Source organism: Penicillium paradoxum (genome assembly GCF_028828445.1).
Source record: "Penicillium paradoxum strain IBT 22861 chromosome Unknown utg000007l_segment0_segment0, whole genome shotgun sequence".
Taxonomy (NCBI): domain Eukaryota; kingdom Fungi; phylum Ascomycota; class Eurotiomycetes; order Eurotiales; family Aspergillaceae; genus Penicillium; species Penicillium paradoxum.
Window position 1 is genome coordinate 614,057 of NW_026643185.1, and position 16,176 is coordinate 630,232.

The following is a 16,176-nucleotide window of genomic DNA, read 5'->3' on the forward strand; positions in this document are numbered from 1 at the left end:
AAACTAGTTCGAGATAGGTGCACATGCTTAGCTCGGGATACAGTATAGGTAGTCCCACATGGATTTTCTTGGTAGTTCCTCCGGAATCAGCCCATGTGGTCCCTAGCGCAAGAGATACTCCATAATTAATGGCATGATATATAGTTCCTCCGGAATAGTAAGCCACTAAACGCCTCTCCAAGCCATGGTTCGTTAGATCACAATTCTTTCCCGGTCTTCCGTTCGGCAGGCAAAGTGGCGTCCAAGAGATGAATACATGCAAATGATCTCTATAACTTGAACATCAAATTGAAAAGAACATACTATAAAGCTGAAGCAATAGAAAAAAATAAAAATAGTCACAGACAAAACCATACATTCTTTCTATCGACCCCAAAGCAGAAGCAAGAATCATTGGTACTAACCACGAATCTATCTATCAGACATTCTCGACCAAGACAAGACCAACCTCAAGGCGACCAAACACCCAAATGCGCGAAAGTCTACGCACACAGTTTTGAATCCTTCAGCAAATCGCTGGGATACAGAATCCGCGGCTCGCCACCAGCCATAGGAACGGGCACATTGCCACTATCGTCAACAGTGACGGCTTCACAGGTAATCACCTCAGTCAACTTATCACCAGCCTTGAATCCAGTATCAGGCACCGAAAGGGTGGACGAGTCACCGCCGGACCCGGCGTTCGTCAGAACGGTGATAGTCTGCGATCCGTCGTCGCCCTTGCGCATGGCGAGAGCGTGTTCATCTTTGTAGATGGGGTAGTTCTGGGAAGGGCGTTAGTTTTGTTCATTTTGTGTTTTTTTTCGTTTCCAGAGAGAAACATTGACATACCTGGTAAGTGGTATAGTTATCACCCTTAACAGCCACATTCCTAATTCCATTAGCCTTGGCAATGAGCTTGTAGAGCTCGGCGTCGGTGTCAAAGCCGGAGAGCCACGTGGCCTCGCGATTGGCTGGGTCCTCGCCACCGCTGAAGTGCTGTTCCTGTCCGGCGTAGATGATCGGGATACCGTCTGCCATGATGGTGAAGGTGGCGGCGTTCTTGGCGAGGGCGATATCATCGGTCAGACTGTAGTTTCGGGGATGATGAGCTTCTGCCAATGGAAGAGAAAGAAGAAAGAAGGAATAGGGTACTTACGAGGCAAAGCGTGCGTTATCGTGGTTCTCCAAGAAATTTCCGAGAAGAGTCGAATCCGGGCAGCCGTCCTTCACTGTTTTGATTCCGTTGTATAGACCTGCGATGTCACCGGAGGTGGATTTGAAGGCGTTGAGGAGTGGGTAGTAGCTATTTTTTCCAGATTAGTTTCCTTTCTCTTCGTATATTGCGAATACCGGGGAGTTCTTACATGGGGTAGTTCAACACTCCGTCCATAACCTCCTGGTAGGAACAGGTATATGAGACATCCCCATCGAAGACTTCGCCTACACAGTAGACACCCGCAGCCTTGTTAAATTCGGGCCAGAAATCTTTCTGAACGTGCTTGACAGTGTCGATACGGAGACCGTCGACTGTGTCTCATTAGTACTATGATAATATTTCCTGTGGTAGAATTGCGAAACTTACTCGAGTAGTTGGAAACCAAATCTCCAACCCAGTCATACCAGATCTTCTGGACCTCCTCGCTCTCAGTGTTCAAATCGGGAAGACAGACGTTGTCATCGCCGAGCCAGCAGCCCTCCACGAGTTCTTGGTTGTTGTAATCTGTGACTGGGCAGTAGTCGTGGAAGTACTTTGCGTCGTTGAACGGGGTGAATTTGGAGTAATCCACGTTAGTGCCCGCACCGGCGTAGCCCTTTAAAGAAAGTCAATATTAGCATGTGGCCTAGAACGCTATAACTAATTCGACTTACCAGGTGGTTGGCGACAACATCAACCATGAGATACATGTCGCGCTTGTGCAAGGCATCGGAGAGGGCCTTGAGATCATCTGCTGTTCCGAGGTTTGAGTCGAGAGCATAGCTTGCGTATAGTTAGCGGATTTGTAGTCTCCCAATATCTGCCTTTTGCGACACTCACATATCCTGCTGCCAGTATCCATGATAGGCTGCTCCGTACTTAGTATCCTCGGTTAATTGACTAGTGACCGGAGTGATCCAGATGGCTGTGAAGCCCATTCCCTGGATATAGTCCAACTGAGAACACAGTCAGTTGCGCGGTACATAAAACCGGGATTGAGAAGGTGACCGACCTGATCGATGATTCCTTGCCAGGTTCCGCCGCAGTATTTCTATTTCAATTTCAGTTAGTCTATATTCCCCCCAATTCAGTATCCAAACACCTTACCCTATCCTCGGTATCACAAGCAGCAGTAGTCGAGCCATCGGTTCGGGCAAAGCGATCAGTGAGCAGAAAGTAAACTGACTGCGAGCGCCATTCAGCCGGGGTAGCTGCAAGGGCCGAGCCAACAAGGCCAGCAAGCCAAGCCAAGCGTTGTAGAACCATTTCGTCAAGTACCTCAGAGAAAAGAAGGGCAGAAGTGTGTTTCTCAAATCCCAAGGCAAGACACGGTCTTTATATATTCCGTATTGAAGAAACCATGCATACTCGCAACGGCAGATGCACCAGCCCGGAAACCAATGACCGTTGGGATCGGAGTCCGATGAAGCAGGATGGACTCAAACCAATGAAACATAACAGAATAGAGGAAGATCGTCAGTGATACATTTAGGTAAATCCCCTCTAAATGTCCGCCCCTAGCCCACCGCGGCATCTCGCCTCAACACGATAGAAACGAAACCATTTATGCTGGAAAAGAGTCTGTATGGTCCTCAGAGCGCAAACCATACTCCATAATTGATTAGAATGACATATCGCCACCCCCGGAATAGCAAGCCACAGAACGCCTCTACAAGCCATGATTCGTTAGCCCGCGATCCCTCCACGGTTTTGCGTTCGGCAGGCAGTGTGGCACCCAAGAAGAGATTGATGCATGCACTATCTTGAAGTGACTAGTTTGAGCTGCAAGGTTCCAGGGAAAATATGTCAGAAGTGAAACATCCTTGAGAGGCGATGCCCCTGAACGCGGGGGTTGATCGAATCAGCGGGCGCGGAGAGTTGGACGCCAAATTTGCAGGGGAGACGAGAGAGCAGACCGTGTTGCTGCGGGGGTCATTGGTTAGTTTGAGATGATGTCGATCGTTTTTATTATCTTCGGGCTTTAGTCGGAGGTCATTGTGGGTTGATGTAAATCCCAGCCCTGAAAGGATGATCTTATACACAGAAAACAGGCCAATAGTCGGCCCGAGACAGTTATTTCTTCAGGAGACGGCAACATGCAATTTGGGAATACGATCGGGGGGCTTATGAGGTCATTAATTTGCCCAGCTGAGATGAGGCTGGTATGTACACACTAGACAAGGGGATGTTGTCTGGGAAGTTGGATCACTTGAATGCACCAAGAAGGGCACAACTGCTTCACTACAATCTGAACATAGGCCTGTAGCCATGCTAAAGGGTGAAGGGAAGAATAAATATAGGAATTCATGGACAGATAGCCAAAGCAGGAAGATCCTTCTGTAGCATCGTCGATTGTGCTTCATGTGCGTGGACTAGGGCTAACTGTCATGTCGATCAACCGTAGAAAAACTCAGTGAATGAACCATCCATGTCAAGAAGAATAAACATTAACCCTCCCATTACCAATTCAAAGTCCAGTCCTCACTAAACGCACCCTGCGGTGTCAACTTCTGCAAACCACCCACAGACAACACATGAGAGGTAGCATTATACTGGACTCCAGAGACCGGCACCGTCCTACCATTCAGCTTCACAGATCTGGGCTCCTTGTGCACACCAAGAACAGTCACTCGATCAAGAGGATTTAATTCTTTCCAGTCACCCGTTGCCCTGGCACTCAGAGTCGATCTTCCAACATCGAAAGCAATATTAAGCGTTTCGGACGGAGCATTGCTCTCACCGTCATCGAGATAAAGCTGGCCTGACGCTAAGCCATGACCACTCAGCGCGACAAGTAATGACCAGGGTGTTTCACGCGCCTCCTTGGTAGTCAAAGCTGGTTCCTGCATAGGCAAGACGCTACCGCCGCGCAAAAAGACAGGGATGTGGCCCAGTGGGGCGGGGATGGTGGTGTTGACACCAGGTTCTACGTTCATGGCGGTCTGGGTGTACCAGTCGTACCAGACTTCACCATGCTTGACGCCCGGGAAGACGCCCTTGACGGAGGTGGCTTGGGGCTCAAGCACGGGGACGACCATGATGGATGGGCCAAGGAGAAACTGAGTGTCTACGGCGGCGAGGGAGGGGTCCGTGGGGAACTCCCAAGCCAGAGCGCGCATGACAGTCGAGCCGGTCGTGTGGGCTTCGTGGAAGAGGGTATAGAAGTATGGGAGGATTGCATAGCGGATCTTCATAGCGGCTTTGGCGGCGGCTGTGACAGATTCCCAGACATATGGCTCCTGCGAGATTGCAGAGAGGGTGTTATGATTGCGGTAGAAGGGGAAGAAAGCCGAGAGTTGCATCCAGCGATTGCAGAGCTCTTCATCGGTATTGCCGTTAAAGCCGCAGGTATCGACGCCGAACATGGGAATTCCGAAAAGGGAGAATGACAGGGCTTGGGGAATGGAGAAGAACATGAATGCCCATCTCGAGGCGTTGTCGCCGCCCCAGTGACCGGCCCATTTACCGGATCCTGCGAATGTCGAGCGACCGATGACGAAGGGACGCTTCTTTTCGTCAACCTTCAACAGCCCCTGGTACGTGGCTTTGAGGATTTGATGGCCCCAGAGATTGTGTACATCGTATTCTTGAACACCATCGGAGTGGGTCGCATTCGGAGACACTGCATGGGCGCCGAGAACATGGCCATCCTGATCGTGATTAATGACATATGGTGGATAGTTTATGTTGCGCACTCCTGGGGTGGGTGTAGTTCGCAGATAGGAGGTGGATGAGGGACTCGAGCCACCAGTTGCGCTAGCAGCAGCCTGGATAGAGGCAGCCGCAGACGCGGAGGCAGCCTCGGTCTTGTTGGTCACTTCGAATCCTTCTGGATAGTCGTAAATTATGTTGCCAGCCTCCCCAGGCAGCGAGAATGGAGGGTGGGCTGGGTTCAAGCCGAGGTTACCAGATCCACAGCTACCAACGCAAAAGGAAGACACCTCGTTCATGTCAATCCAAATACCATCGATGGCCATTTTTCTGTGCCAGATGACAATTTCGCTCGCCCAGAACTCGTCCGCCTTCGGGTTGTGCCAGTCGGGGTACACAGTGTAACCAGGCCAGACAGCGCCGATGTATTCGCTTCCATCAGGGTTCTTCAGGAAGACATCGTCCTTGTGACCGCGGGTATAGGTATCATAGCTGAACATGTATTAGCATCTTTCCTTGCATGATAGAACCAGGGAATCTTACGCATCCGAAGCGTTATTGGGGTTCGGAATGTAGATAGCAGAATCTATGATGGGAACATAGTGACGGCCGCTGCTGTGCAGCTTGTCCAGGAATTCCTCTCCCTCGCTATAGGGATAGCGGTATTTATCGTTGTCGAAGTCACGATAACCGTGCATATAATCAATGTCGTTCCTAGTCACGTCAGTACTTTAACTGCCAAACAGTGTGATGAGACAACTCACCAAATCGTCTCCAGCGGGATTCCAAATCTCTCAAAGTTGGAGACAACCTCCTCAAGCTCAGTCCAATTATTGTAGCCCCAGCGGCATTGATGGTAGCCAAAAGTAAAGTATTGCTGCAATGCTGGCAGACCAATAGTGCTCAACTGATAGTTCTTCGTGACATCAGCCTGGCTGGGGCCAGAATAGAAGGTGAGATCAACGCTACCTCCCAGGGTGCGCCACTTCAGACCTTCCGGCTGCATGATAATCTCCTGACCATGGGCATTTCTGAAGAAGACACCGTGCGAGAAGGAAACATATTCCTTGGAATGCTCAGCCTTGTGACTTGCAACGCGGGCGTGATGACCCCTGTCGTTGACCTCGTAATAGCGGGTATCTAGATAAAACGGATGAGACCCGTAAATGTTGCTGGTTGATGTGGTCAGTACTGAGACAGTAAGAATACCCGACTCCATTTTTGGGGGTACTTACTCGTCAATAGGGTCAGCAATATCCGAGGCATAGAGAGTCAAAGTGAGGTTATTCAAGAGACGCAGTTGCTGGATATGTTCCCCGATACCATACAAGTTGTAGTCCTTGGGCAAGGAAGTAAGAAACTCAATAAATTGGTCCTCGAACACCAATACTGAACCAGTGGTATCAAAGATCGCATCACGGGTAGCCTTGCGGGTCACCTTGAAATGGAAAGAGGGCTCATTGCCCCAAGTGATCTCGAGATCGCTGTCTCTCTTTGATCCGTGGGAATCAGAAGTAGGTCTAGGAACGATCTTTTCATCCAAGACAAACCATGAAGAGTTCGAGGAATCCAGATAGGTCGGGACGATTCGAACATTGAGGCGGTCATCGGCAAGGTAGTCAATGGAAAAGTCCAACGAATCTACATCTGTACCATACACATTACATGGCTTGCCTGCGAGGGTCAAGGTGGCATTCAAGCCACGAGCAGACTTCTTTACGTTTGAAGCCTTGTAGCCCGGACAGACAGACTGCGCATCGACGGCATCAGGATCATCAATGTTGGCGATCTGCTGAACACCAGCATCTGTATTACCGGGGATGGTATATTGGGAGTATGCCGAGGAGGAAGTCGACGTGATAGGCTGAGAGTCCACGCTAGAGGCTGAGAGTAAGAAAGCGCTATAGGCTACTGGCAAAAGCCAAGCGGCAGCAAGAAGGTTCTTTACGCCCACCATGACAGGCAGTTTCCTGTTTGGATTCAAGAGGCGGGCGTCTCGTGGCTCTCAGAAAACCATAGCCCGGTTGTTTCTGACAAGTTGGGGTAGCCGGTCTGTTCAACAGGAACTGCAGGTGGCAGGAACCGGTGACCTAATACCGGCACGATGAACCTCAGAAACTCCGTTAGTTTTCCGATGCCGCAGATCAGACCTGGGGCCGAATGGCTGAATGGGACTGCGGGGTTGGTCAAGCTTTGAGCTAACAGATGAGACAAAACAAGGGCTCAGAGACAGAGACGTCCCTTGCGTCAGTCAACCCGTGCGACCCGACTGCATGACCGTGGAATGGAGTACTCCGTAGCGAGTACTCCCTGGAACGGGATATTCTGTACTGAGTACTGATCCTCAGATGCTTCTCAGGGTGAAATCCGCCACATTTGATTCGACATCCAATGATCGTGTCCCAAAGGCGTCAATCCGGCGTGTGCCGCCAGGCAGCCAAAGCAGCCCCCTCTTTTCCATAGCAATTGTGCGAGACGTCAAAGCGATAATGTTCTAAAGTTCCACGCTGTACCTGAAAGAGTAAATAGTGATGATCAAGGCTAGTACTCTAATAGCACTGCGCAACATCCTTGACGATGTGGAATTGCGATGATCACCATCAACACCGCCGATCATATGATTCTAGCCTCTTGATTGGCCAGTTGTCCGACAAATGCCCGTTGGCGGAGTCCAATGTACACTACTGTACACAAGCACAGACTAAAACCCCCCTAAAGAACAGGAAAGAGGAGAGAAAAGGTGAACACAATGTCATCACTGTCCCTAATGTGTCTGCGGTGAGCCCATTTCACTGGAGGATGTAATCGGCTACTCCGTACGGAGTACCTCTGCCGACACCAGGGGAGAAATACTCGGTACAATAAGCTCATTCAAGTACCAGCTTCGGTGAACACGATGAGACTCGACGTCCGAGGTTTGGAGGGATGTCGCAGGGATATCGGATGATTTTGTTAGGCAACAATCCCTGTATAACAACATGATGCCCTTGCCACCCCTCACGATGTACGCAAGAGAAAGTATTGATCTGCTAGGCCCCCTCTGGCACATCTCCTTTCGGGAAGCCGACATGCGAAGATAAATTGATTCCGGTATTTGCGGAAATCCTGGCCAAGAGAACTGGAGAGCCGTGAAGAAACTGATTGGGCCATCGAGACAGCCTGGTCGGATGTGAAGCCTCCGCATAAGCTAGTGTCCACTTCAAATTAAACAGGTTAACTCCAGTCGCAAAATAGCGCACCTTTCGGTCCTAGTGGCCTAACAAGTCATGAAGGATGTCAGACTCCCCTCCCATAGCCGGCTTAGCCATGTCTGGGTACTTTTTGCATGCGGGCCGAGATCCTGAATTCTATGCCAGACTTAGCAACACATCATAAGATAGAAAAGGGGGGGAGTCCCTAGCCAAGTAGATCTACATGATCAAGTTAGCCATGCCATGTGAATCTGGGGAAAAGCTGAGTGGTGAATGCGTGTTGGCTTAAAGTCGGGCCGACAAGAGGACGCCCCCTGATCTAGAAGAAGTTTAGAAGCGAAGGAAGAGTGTCAATGCGAATAAGAGCAGAAAGAAGAAAAGCATAACGCCCAACGCAGGGGCCGTTGCGGGGTTTTGTCTCTTGTCCCCGCGCCCTTCCCCAGGTTTGCCCTCGTTTTCTCTTTTGTTATAATGGCATTCGAAACTCCCCGATGACTCGCATTCTTCTCTACCATGCACCCGCGTCTAGCCCAATCCCCTAGACCACCATGTCCAAGCAACTAAATCCCTCCAAACAAGCATGCGACAACTGTCGCCGTCGCAAGATCAAATGTTCTCGCGAACTGCCCTGCGACAAATGCCAGCGGCTACTTCTTTCCTGTTCATATAGCGATGTCCTCCGTCGCAAGGGGCCCAAATTCCGCACTCTATATCCACTGGCCCCAATTCACCCTCTCTCATCTCGAGTCAAAGTCACCGAGCAGCAATATCCCGACAAAGACAGTGGCGAGATTCCAGATTACCAGTTCAATTCACCCATCTCGCCGGAATTCATCATCCCAGACTCCCAATTCACCGGCCAGGACTTCTCGGATACTTTCTCACACCTTCCACCACCAGAACTTGTCTCTTCACCGGGCTCGACTGACTCAACGGTCGAATCCGCTATCGGCTATGGCTACATTAACCCACAGCCACACCCACGCCGTCTCTCATCACAGATCCTTCTCGCACACGTCAATGTATATCTCAAGTACTTATTCCCCATCATGCCTGTCGTGCGTGGCGAGCAACTCCGGCTAGACTGCCATGCGCCAGAGCATCTGTCACCGCGACGGTATGCCTTTCTAGCATCACTATGTGCTGCGACCCACATCCAGCTGAAGCTGGATGGAACGACGCCAGTGCCGGATCCTGAGCGGCTGCAGAGACTTGGAGCTGGACACTCACTGATGTCTGGAGAAGATCTCCTTTCAGAGGCGGTGCGGGCACGTCGGGAATACGACGTTTTGGAAGAACTTAGCACGGAGTCGCTTTTGACTTCGTTCTTTTTGTTCGCATCGTATGGCAACCTTGATCGACAGGATCAAGCTTGGTTCTATCTATGCCAGGCAACCTCCTTTGCTTTTACGCTTGGCTTACATCGTGAGCCGACGTATGCTGAGTATGAGGTTGAGGAGGCGGAGGAAAGACGCCGTGTATTTTGGCTTTTATTTATCACAGAGAGGTAAGTGGATGAACTCCTTTATGAATGACTTGGACTGGCGCTGATTGATGTTTCTGCAGAGGCTATGCCCTTCAGCAAGCGAAGCCGGTTATGCTACGCAGCTCTATCCATAAACCTCAGGTTCTTTGCTCAGAGGATCCCATCTTGGCCTATGGGTTCATCAACCTGATCAACATCTTTGAGAACCTCACTCCGGGCCTCTATGATTGGGTCTCTGCCGGGAGTGGAGATGGCATCCTGGAGAGGCCGCCTACTTCGGCCATCCAATCGAGTCTTTGCAAGCCTATCTCTCTTGATGGCGTTCTCGAGATCCAACAGGTGGATATCTTGATCACTCAACAATGGCTGCAGGCAATGATGTGGAAGTTGTCTATGAGCCATGCTTCGCAGTCTGGCGCGCGCGATGATGCAGTCTTGCCATTTCACCTCCCCGTGATGGTGGGTAAATCTGTGATGAGCGTGATTGGCGCTGCCTCACAAGGCGCTGTGGATGCCCATGGAATTGGAATGGTAAGTCAACCCCAAAGAAGATTCTTTGTTTGCATACTAATTTGAGTGTCATTATAGGAACAGAAACTTTTTGATCTGGGAGTCTCTGTCGCTGACGTGACAAGATCTCTCGGACCAAAAGCTGTCCACAGACTGGCAGAGTCGATTATTGACCCAAATGAGTTGCTGTGGGGTATTCTTCATACCCTTTCTCAGATTCGGGGCTCCCCCTCGTATCTTTTCCCTACATTGTTGGATCGCTGCAGAACCGTCCTTGGACTCGACTGCACGATCAACACTGGGAACTTCCTTCCTATCCTCGGTGCTGCCGTGCCGGATCAGTTGGCCTCATGGTCTGGTCAACATGTCTGGGATTATACTGGCAGCACTGAGGATCTTGCACTTCACGATGTAGAGAGCCAAGCTGAGGCCTCCCATCCACCGGTATCCCAGGAACTGAGTTTCCAGAATTGCCTCCTGGGGTAACCGGTATATTTTGACCGTTTGTAAGATTGAGATGGATATTGTTTGATGATACCAAGTGGAGTTGTTATAGATGGTTGTTTTTGGGTTTGATGTGATAATAGAACGTGATCAACGAGTGTATGGTTTATGTTCGCATACGATGTCTTGAAATGGCCATGTTTTCCTCGGGGGCTTTCCTATTTCAGCTACCGCTTTTATACAATGCTCCCAGCACAACCCATTGTTCACCGTAGTTATACAGGTACGCTTTTCAATCGCGTGTAGAATCAGGCTGAGCGAGTAGTTTTCAGTCCGGATTTCAATGGAGAAAGAGCAGGTGTCGATCATCATATGTGTCGGTGGGTACAGCGTCATCTGGCTCCATCGATGACCACATTTCTCCATATAAATTTCTGGGATAGGGCCGATGCCCTAGGCTCCAGCAACGTGTATTTAAGAGATCTCAGGGGGATTGGGGTCTGTACCTGAACTCTTCTGAAATTCAGAGGAGATCACCACAGCTGTGGCTAAAAGCTTTGTGGTATATCCTCGCTCAATTCGGGACGCGAATGGAGCAATCTATTCGTTTCTTCTCCAATTGGACCTCTAACTAACAGACAGCGATTGCATGTGAAAAGAAAAGGCAACTTGCTACTCTTCAATGCCATATAACTTACGATGTGGTTTCAGGAACAATGGCATTCGCATGGCCAATGCCCATGTTCCCGTCATCTCCACTTGAGGGAACATTCCGACTGGCTCAGGTAAGAATCGTCTTCTTTTACACCATAATCTCTATGATGATCGACCTCTTCCCTTTCTGCAAACCATTTGTTGAAATTGAGTCAATCTACATTGTTTCAAATTGGTCTCTGAGTTACTACAATTGTCTTCGAGTTTTTATACCGGTGCTTGATTGGGTTATGGCTAACCAATCGTTTTGATCAGACTGTTCACCACCGGGCCTATCCATAAGGCCGATCAATAGGCAGAAGATCAGGATAGATTGATCAGATGAAATTACATATAAAAGAAAAATCATTATACCAGACGGTCATCTACGTATCTGCGAAGTCGCCTTCACATATCGGTACTTCTAGACTGGCATACAGTTTGTTTCTACCTGTGGAATCTGGATTGGAAGTAGCTACTGTAATACCTACATGTAGGTAGCTAGATTGCCCAGGTAGTCCGAATCATACGGATGTCTTATGCAACTGTCTGGCGAATATCTTATTTGGCAGCCTACAACATACAATATTGTAACATTCCGCATTGGGTTGACAAACTCCATACCTTCTACAGACGTCCTCTCTTATTTATTTATTTCTTTTCTATCAACGCCATTAATACTCTTGCACATTCTAACCTGGGGTTTGCTTAAAGCTTACCCTTTCGCCTTTCTTCGCCATCCGAGTCACTCTTCTCTCGCCCACATCGCCCCCATCTCCGTTATCGCTCAGGAGATTCACCCCCATAAGCTATGTTACAAAAGTAATATAGGAGATTGGGACGATAGCAATCTGGGAAAGGCAGAGTGTCCCTGCACGATGGAAATGGAACTTAATAGCTTAGCACGAAAACGCAGATCATTCAAATTGACAGGAAATCCCAAGGTTATATTCTCAGGCAATTTTACAATTCCCATAATGATATAGAAATCTTTGATGATAGTATGTAGAGGTATGTATACAGATCCCCGACACGGTTAGAAGTTGGACAGTCAAACTGTCTTGGCATGTTTGTCTCGAATCTCCAATTTGATGATCAGCTTCATGCGACTTTCTTTTCTTCCCAATTGTTCAAGATAATGCGATACTGGTATGTTCTCAATTGCCTTCAATGCCTCTCAAAAACACCCAATTAACTCCTTCCCACAGATAATCCCCGAGTCTCCGCATCAACCAAAGCTCACCAGAGCATCCAATCCCCCGGAGTTAAATCTCCATTGAACCTCAATTCTCATCCACCACCAATTCCACCACAATGGCCTCCCTCCGACCCCGAGCCATCCCCCTCACTCTCCGAGCCCTCCGCTCAACCCGCCCAACCCCAAGACCCTCATTCCAACTCCTCACACCCACCCAACCCCTCACCCGCCCACACTCAACCTCCTCCGTCTCCGCCGATGAACTCACCCACTTCTCCGCCCTCGCCAGCTCCTGGTGGGATCCCATGGGCCCCTCCCGAATCCTGCACCTAATGAACCCCCTCCGCCACGAATTCATCGCCTCCTGCCTAGCAGAAGGCACATCCTCCTCCGCCCCCTCCACAACCGCAACCCTCAACTACCTCGACGTCGGCTGCGGCGGCGGCATCTTCGCCGAATCCCTCGCGCGCACAATCCCCACCAACCCATCATCCCCAGCCCCAACGCCCACGCGCGCCGCCTCAATGACAGCAATCGACCCCTCAACGAACCTAATCCAGATGGCGCGCGAGCACGCCCGCAAGGACCCAACCGTCGACGACCACCTCCGCACCGGCCGCTTCAAGTACCTCAACACGACGCTGGAGGATGTTCTCGCGTCGGACACTCCGTCGCAGTACGATGTGGTGACGCTCTTCGAAGTCCTCGAACATATCGATCCCAAGACGTCGAGCCCGTTGACTTTCCTGACGAATTGTCTGCGCGCGCTGAAGCCCGGCGGTTGGTTGGTTGGATCGACGATCTCGCGGACTCTGCCGTCCTTCATTCTGAATCAGGTTATTGCTGAGGCGCCGTGGCCGATTGGTGTCGTGCCCCGCGGAACGCATGAGTGGAGCAAGTTTGTGAACCCGCCTGAGGTGAAGGGGTGGTTGCAGGAGGGGTTGATGAGGGTTGCTGATACGGGAGTTTCTAGGGGTGGTAGTGCGCAGGTGGAGGGGATGAACTGGAAGTGTGTGGGTGCGATTTATGTGCCTGGGATTGGGTGGAAGATGGTTCCTGGGAGTGAGGATTGGGGGAATTATTTCTGGGCTGTTAGGAAGGGGGAGTAGATTGATTTCGATGTTGTGTATCTATATTTGCATCTTTGAGCTATTTGTATATTATTAGAACTTTTTTCAAGGCCTGGAGTTTCTGTCGTATTTGCTAAGTATGTGTTTTTCTACTCTGCTGTGTTATACAGAGTTCGTTCATAAGGACATTGATATTCATGGACTCATTTCCACATCGCTATGTACATGCCCCAATACTAATCCCCATTGGGGACTCTAAAGCTTACTCCTCAGTGGAAGAGGAAGCTGGCTATAATCTCACTGAGAGATTTGTAAGGGAGGATAAAAGCATATGATATCTACCGCTTCCCTTTGCCTTTCTTCTTCTTCTTCGAACTAGCAGGCGGATCCGGCACGGAAACAGTCCCCTGTTCAATCTCCTCTCCCTGACCCTGTAGCCTCTGCGAGCCACTGATGAAGAAAGTCAAATCCCGATTCTGCTCCGCGAGATCAGCATTCGAAGTCTTAAGACCCTCAACCTCTTTAGCAAGAAGATCAAGCCGCTGCATCATGTTCTGATTCATAGACTTTTCCTGCTGGAAGTTCTTCTCGAAGGAACGAGCTAGGGCCTCGAATTTCTCTGCGCGTTTCTGCGAGCGGGCGCGGTCATGTTCGAGTGATGGGAGCGTCTCGAGTGTCATGACGTCGTATTTAGATTGAAGCTCTTCAAGACGCGACGAGGCGCTGGAGGCATTGACTTCTGCAATGGCAGCGGCCGCGCTGGCCTGGGATGCTTTGTCAACTGCGCGCTCGACGACTTCTTCAAAGTAGGCGCGTTGGCTTTCCAGTTGGCTGGTAAGGAGATGGGTGTATTCAATACTCATGTTTTCAAGTTTCTCGCGTGGGACGGCATCACCCCAGTCTGGTGGATCCAGGGCACTGTGGTCTGCTGCAGGAAGCTCGAGAAGCTTGCCGTCGGTTTTGTTTTGGATAATACGGTGCACATATGCATCGCCCACGTAGTCCCATACCCGCTGGGAAGTGAGATCCATAGAAAATGCGTGGGTTGTTTCTTTCCAGTGGTCGAATGCATGGGCGCCGTCATAGCGGCCGCAGCCGATGGTTCCGCAAATTAGACAGGCCCAGAGGTTCTCTTCGGTGTGGCAGACGCTGCACTCTTGTGGTTCTTGGTCTGGTTTGAGGCCTGCGTTGCTTTTGCGACAGTCATCTTGCGTGTACCGGCACACAGGACAACCGCTTCCTTCCCACTTTTGCAAACACGTACAGTGGAAAACATGCTGGCAGATGATGGTTAAAAGTCCGGTAGTTTCATCCATTCGCTCTAGGCAAACAGGACAAGTGGGCAATTCGATTAACGCCGGTGTAGGTGGCGCAAGAGGTTTACCAGTGAGAGTCGCCTGTCCAGCAGAGGGCACCGGAGGTCGAGAGGGAGCCGAGAGGCCAGGAGAGAGCGGACCATGCTCAGACGACGGCGTTTCAGCATCCACGACTTGGATCTCCACCGTCTTCACGAAAACCACATGGCAGGTCTCAGGCTCAATGCTATTAAAAACCTTGCCATTCCACTCTTTTTGCCATTCCTTCGCCTTCCGGCCACTCCGGAACTTCATCAAAACCATATATCGATTCGCGCGGGCAGTCCTAATCATTCGGAAATGACTGACTTCATCCATTGTATTCTCACCCATGAACCCCAAAAAGTCTGGGGGCGACAGATAAGACGGCACAGCCAGTATGCATAATGTTGTACAATTCTCGTCGGGGTTCTGCGCAGAGGAGATAGTCTCGGGGAAAGGATATGCCACACTCATCGCACCAGAAGATTGTTTCGCACTACATGCACCAAATAAGCCCTGCCTCAGTTCAGCCTGCTGCTCACCCGGGTGCCGGGCCGCAGCTGCGGAGCCTTTGAGATATGTGGGGTAGTCGTCATCATTTCGGATATAGGGCGTCTCCTGTGTATCGCGATACAGGTGAACAATTCCCCAAACACTGTCGGGAAGTTGATGATCGAGCGGGATATAATGGCCTTTGGTGCGGTGGCCACTTAGGATCTCTGTGCCGATGCCCGCAGCAACAAGGTTCTCCGACTCTGTGATGGAACCACGCTTTGAAGTGCGCTTTGGCGGATCCTTCGAGGTGACCATATCAATGCACTCAATTGAGACAGCGCCGAAGCGCTTGTCTTCTTTCAGCAGGGTAGTGGTGCCAGTGTAGAATACGGTATCGGAGGGGATGCTCGCGGAGTGAATGCTTCGTGGTGGGGTCACTGTAGTGTAGGCGGACAGAGTGGATGTGAGTCTTTGTCGATGGACTAGAGAATCTTCAGAGGCTGGCGAGGTGTGATTATCTCCTGTCGGTGATAGGTAGTTGGAGCTTGAAGACCGGCTCCGTTGCTGAAATGGTTTTAAAGCTTCCCATGCAGATTGTATTGCGATAGATGAGGAATTCGGGAGACTCGAGGTGTTGGGTGAGCCCTGTGAGAGGATTTGCAAGCTAATATGATAGAAATAGGCTGGCATCCCGGGTGATGGCTCACATCCTCTGGAGCTTGCAACTTGAGGTTCAATCGGTCGAAAGAGGAAGTCATGTTATCTGTCAATCGCGATAAGGATCATGATTACCTAATAGTCGATCATCCCGAGGTCCCGCCGTTGAGCGTCTAGGTACGCCACCAGCAGTTCCTGGCACGCGAAGGTGGCAAAGAGGCAAAAGCAAAAAAAATGCAAAGTAAATTACTAAATCTGCGAGGTTTA

General features: G+C 50.3%; 5 protein-coding genes across 5 annotated transcripts; 2 read left to right on the plus strand and 3 right to left on the minus strand.

Annotated features, from left to right (window-relative positions):
• Nucleotides 1-482: 482 nt before the first annotated feature.
• Nucleotides 483-2,443, minus strand: N7457_007813 (alpha-amylase; the record flags this gene model as incomplete). The annotated part of the gene is made up of 9 exons (XM_057178856.1): nucleotides 483-764; nucleotides 832-1,069; nucleotides 1,139-1,285; nucleotides 1,347-1,509; nucleotides 1,565-1,793; nucleotides 1,852-1,960; nucleotides 2,018-2,133; nucleotides 2,190-2,228; nucleotides 2,285-2,443. 9 exons carry the CDS (start codon nucleotides 2,441-2,443, stop codon nucleotides 483-485), a joined length of 1,482 nt encoding a protein of 493 aa, XP_057027242.1.
• A 1,193-nt stretch (nucleotides 2,444-3,636) lies between these two features.
• Nucleotides 3,637-6,785, minus strand: N7457_007814 (glycoside hydrolase family 31 protein; the record flags this gene model as incomplete). The annotated part of the gene is made up of 4 exons (XM_057178857.1): nucleotides 3,637-5,320; nucleotides 5,372-5,542; nucleotides 5,593-6,000; nucleotides 6,064-6,785. The coding sequence occupies 4 exons, from the start codon at nucleotides 6,783-6,785 to the stop codon at nucleotides 3,637-3,639; spliced, it is 2,985 nt and encodes a 994-aa protein (XP_057027243.1).
• A 1,782-nt stretch (nucleotides 6,786-8,567) lies between these two features.
• On the plus strand, nucleotides 8,568-10,501 carry N7457_007815 (putative C6 transcription factor (AmyR); the record flags this gene model as incomplete). The annotated part of the gene is made up of 3 exons (XM_057178858.1): nucleotides 8,568-9,526; nucleotides 9,586-10,036; nucleotides 10,094-10,501. 3 exons carry the CDS (start codon nucleotides 8,568-8,570, stop codon nucleotides 10,499-10,501), a joined length of 1,818 nt encoding a protein of 605 aa, XP_057027244.1.
• A 1,965-nt stretch (nucleotides 10,502-12,466) lies between these two features.
• N7457_007816 (3-demethylubiquinone-9 3-methyltransferase) lies at nucleotides 12,467-13,459 on the plus strand (the record flags this gene model as incomplete). The annotated part of the gene is made up of 1 exon (XM_057178859.1): nucleotides 12,467-13,459. The coding sequence occupies one exon, from the start codon at nucleotides 12,467-12,469 to the stop codon at nucleotides 13,457-13,459; it is 993 nt and encodes a 330-aa protein (XP_057027245.1).
• Nucleotides 13,460-13,758: 299 nt separating this feature from the next.
• N7457_007817 (putative RING and UBP finger domain protein) lies at nucleotides 13,759-15,942 on the minus strand (the record flags this gene model as incomplete). Its single annotated transcript, XM_057178860.1, has 1 exon — nucleotides 13,759-15,942. One exon carries the CDS (start codon nucleotides 15,940-15,942, stop codon nucleotides 13,759-13,761), a length of 2,184 nt encoding a protein of 727 aa, XP_057027246.1.
• Between the last annotated feature and the right edge of the window lie 234 nt (nucleotides 15,943-16,176).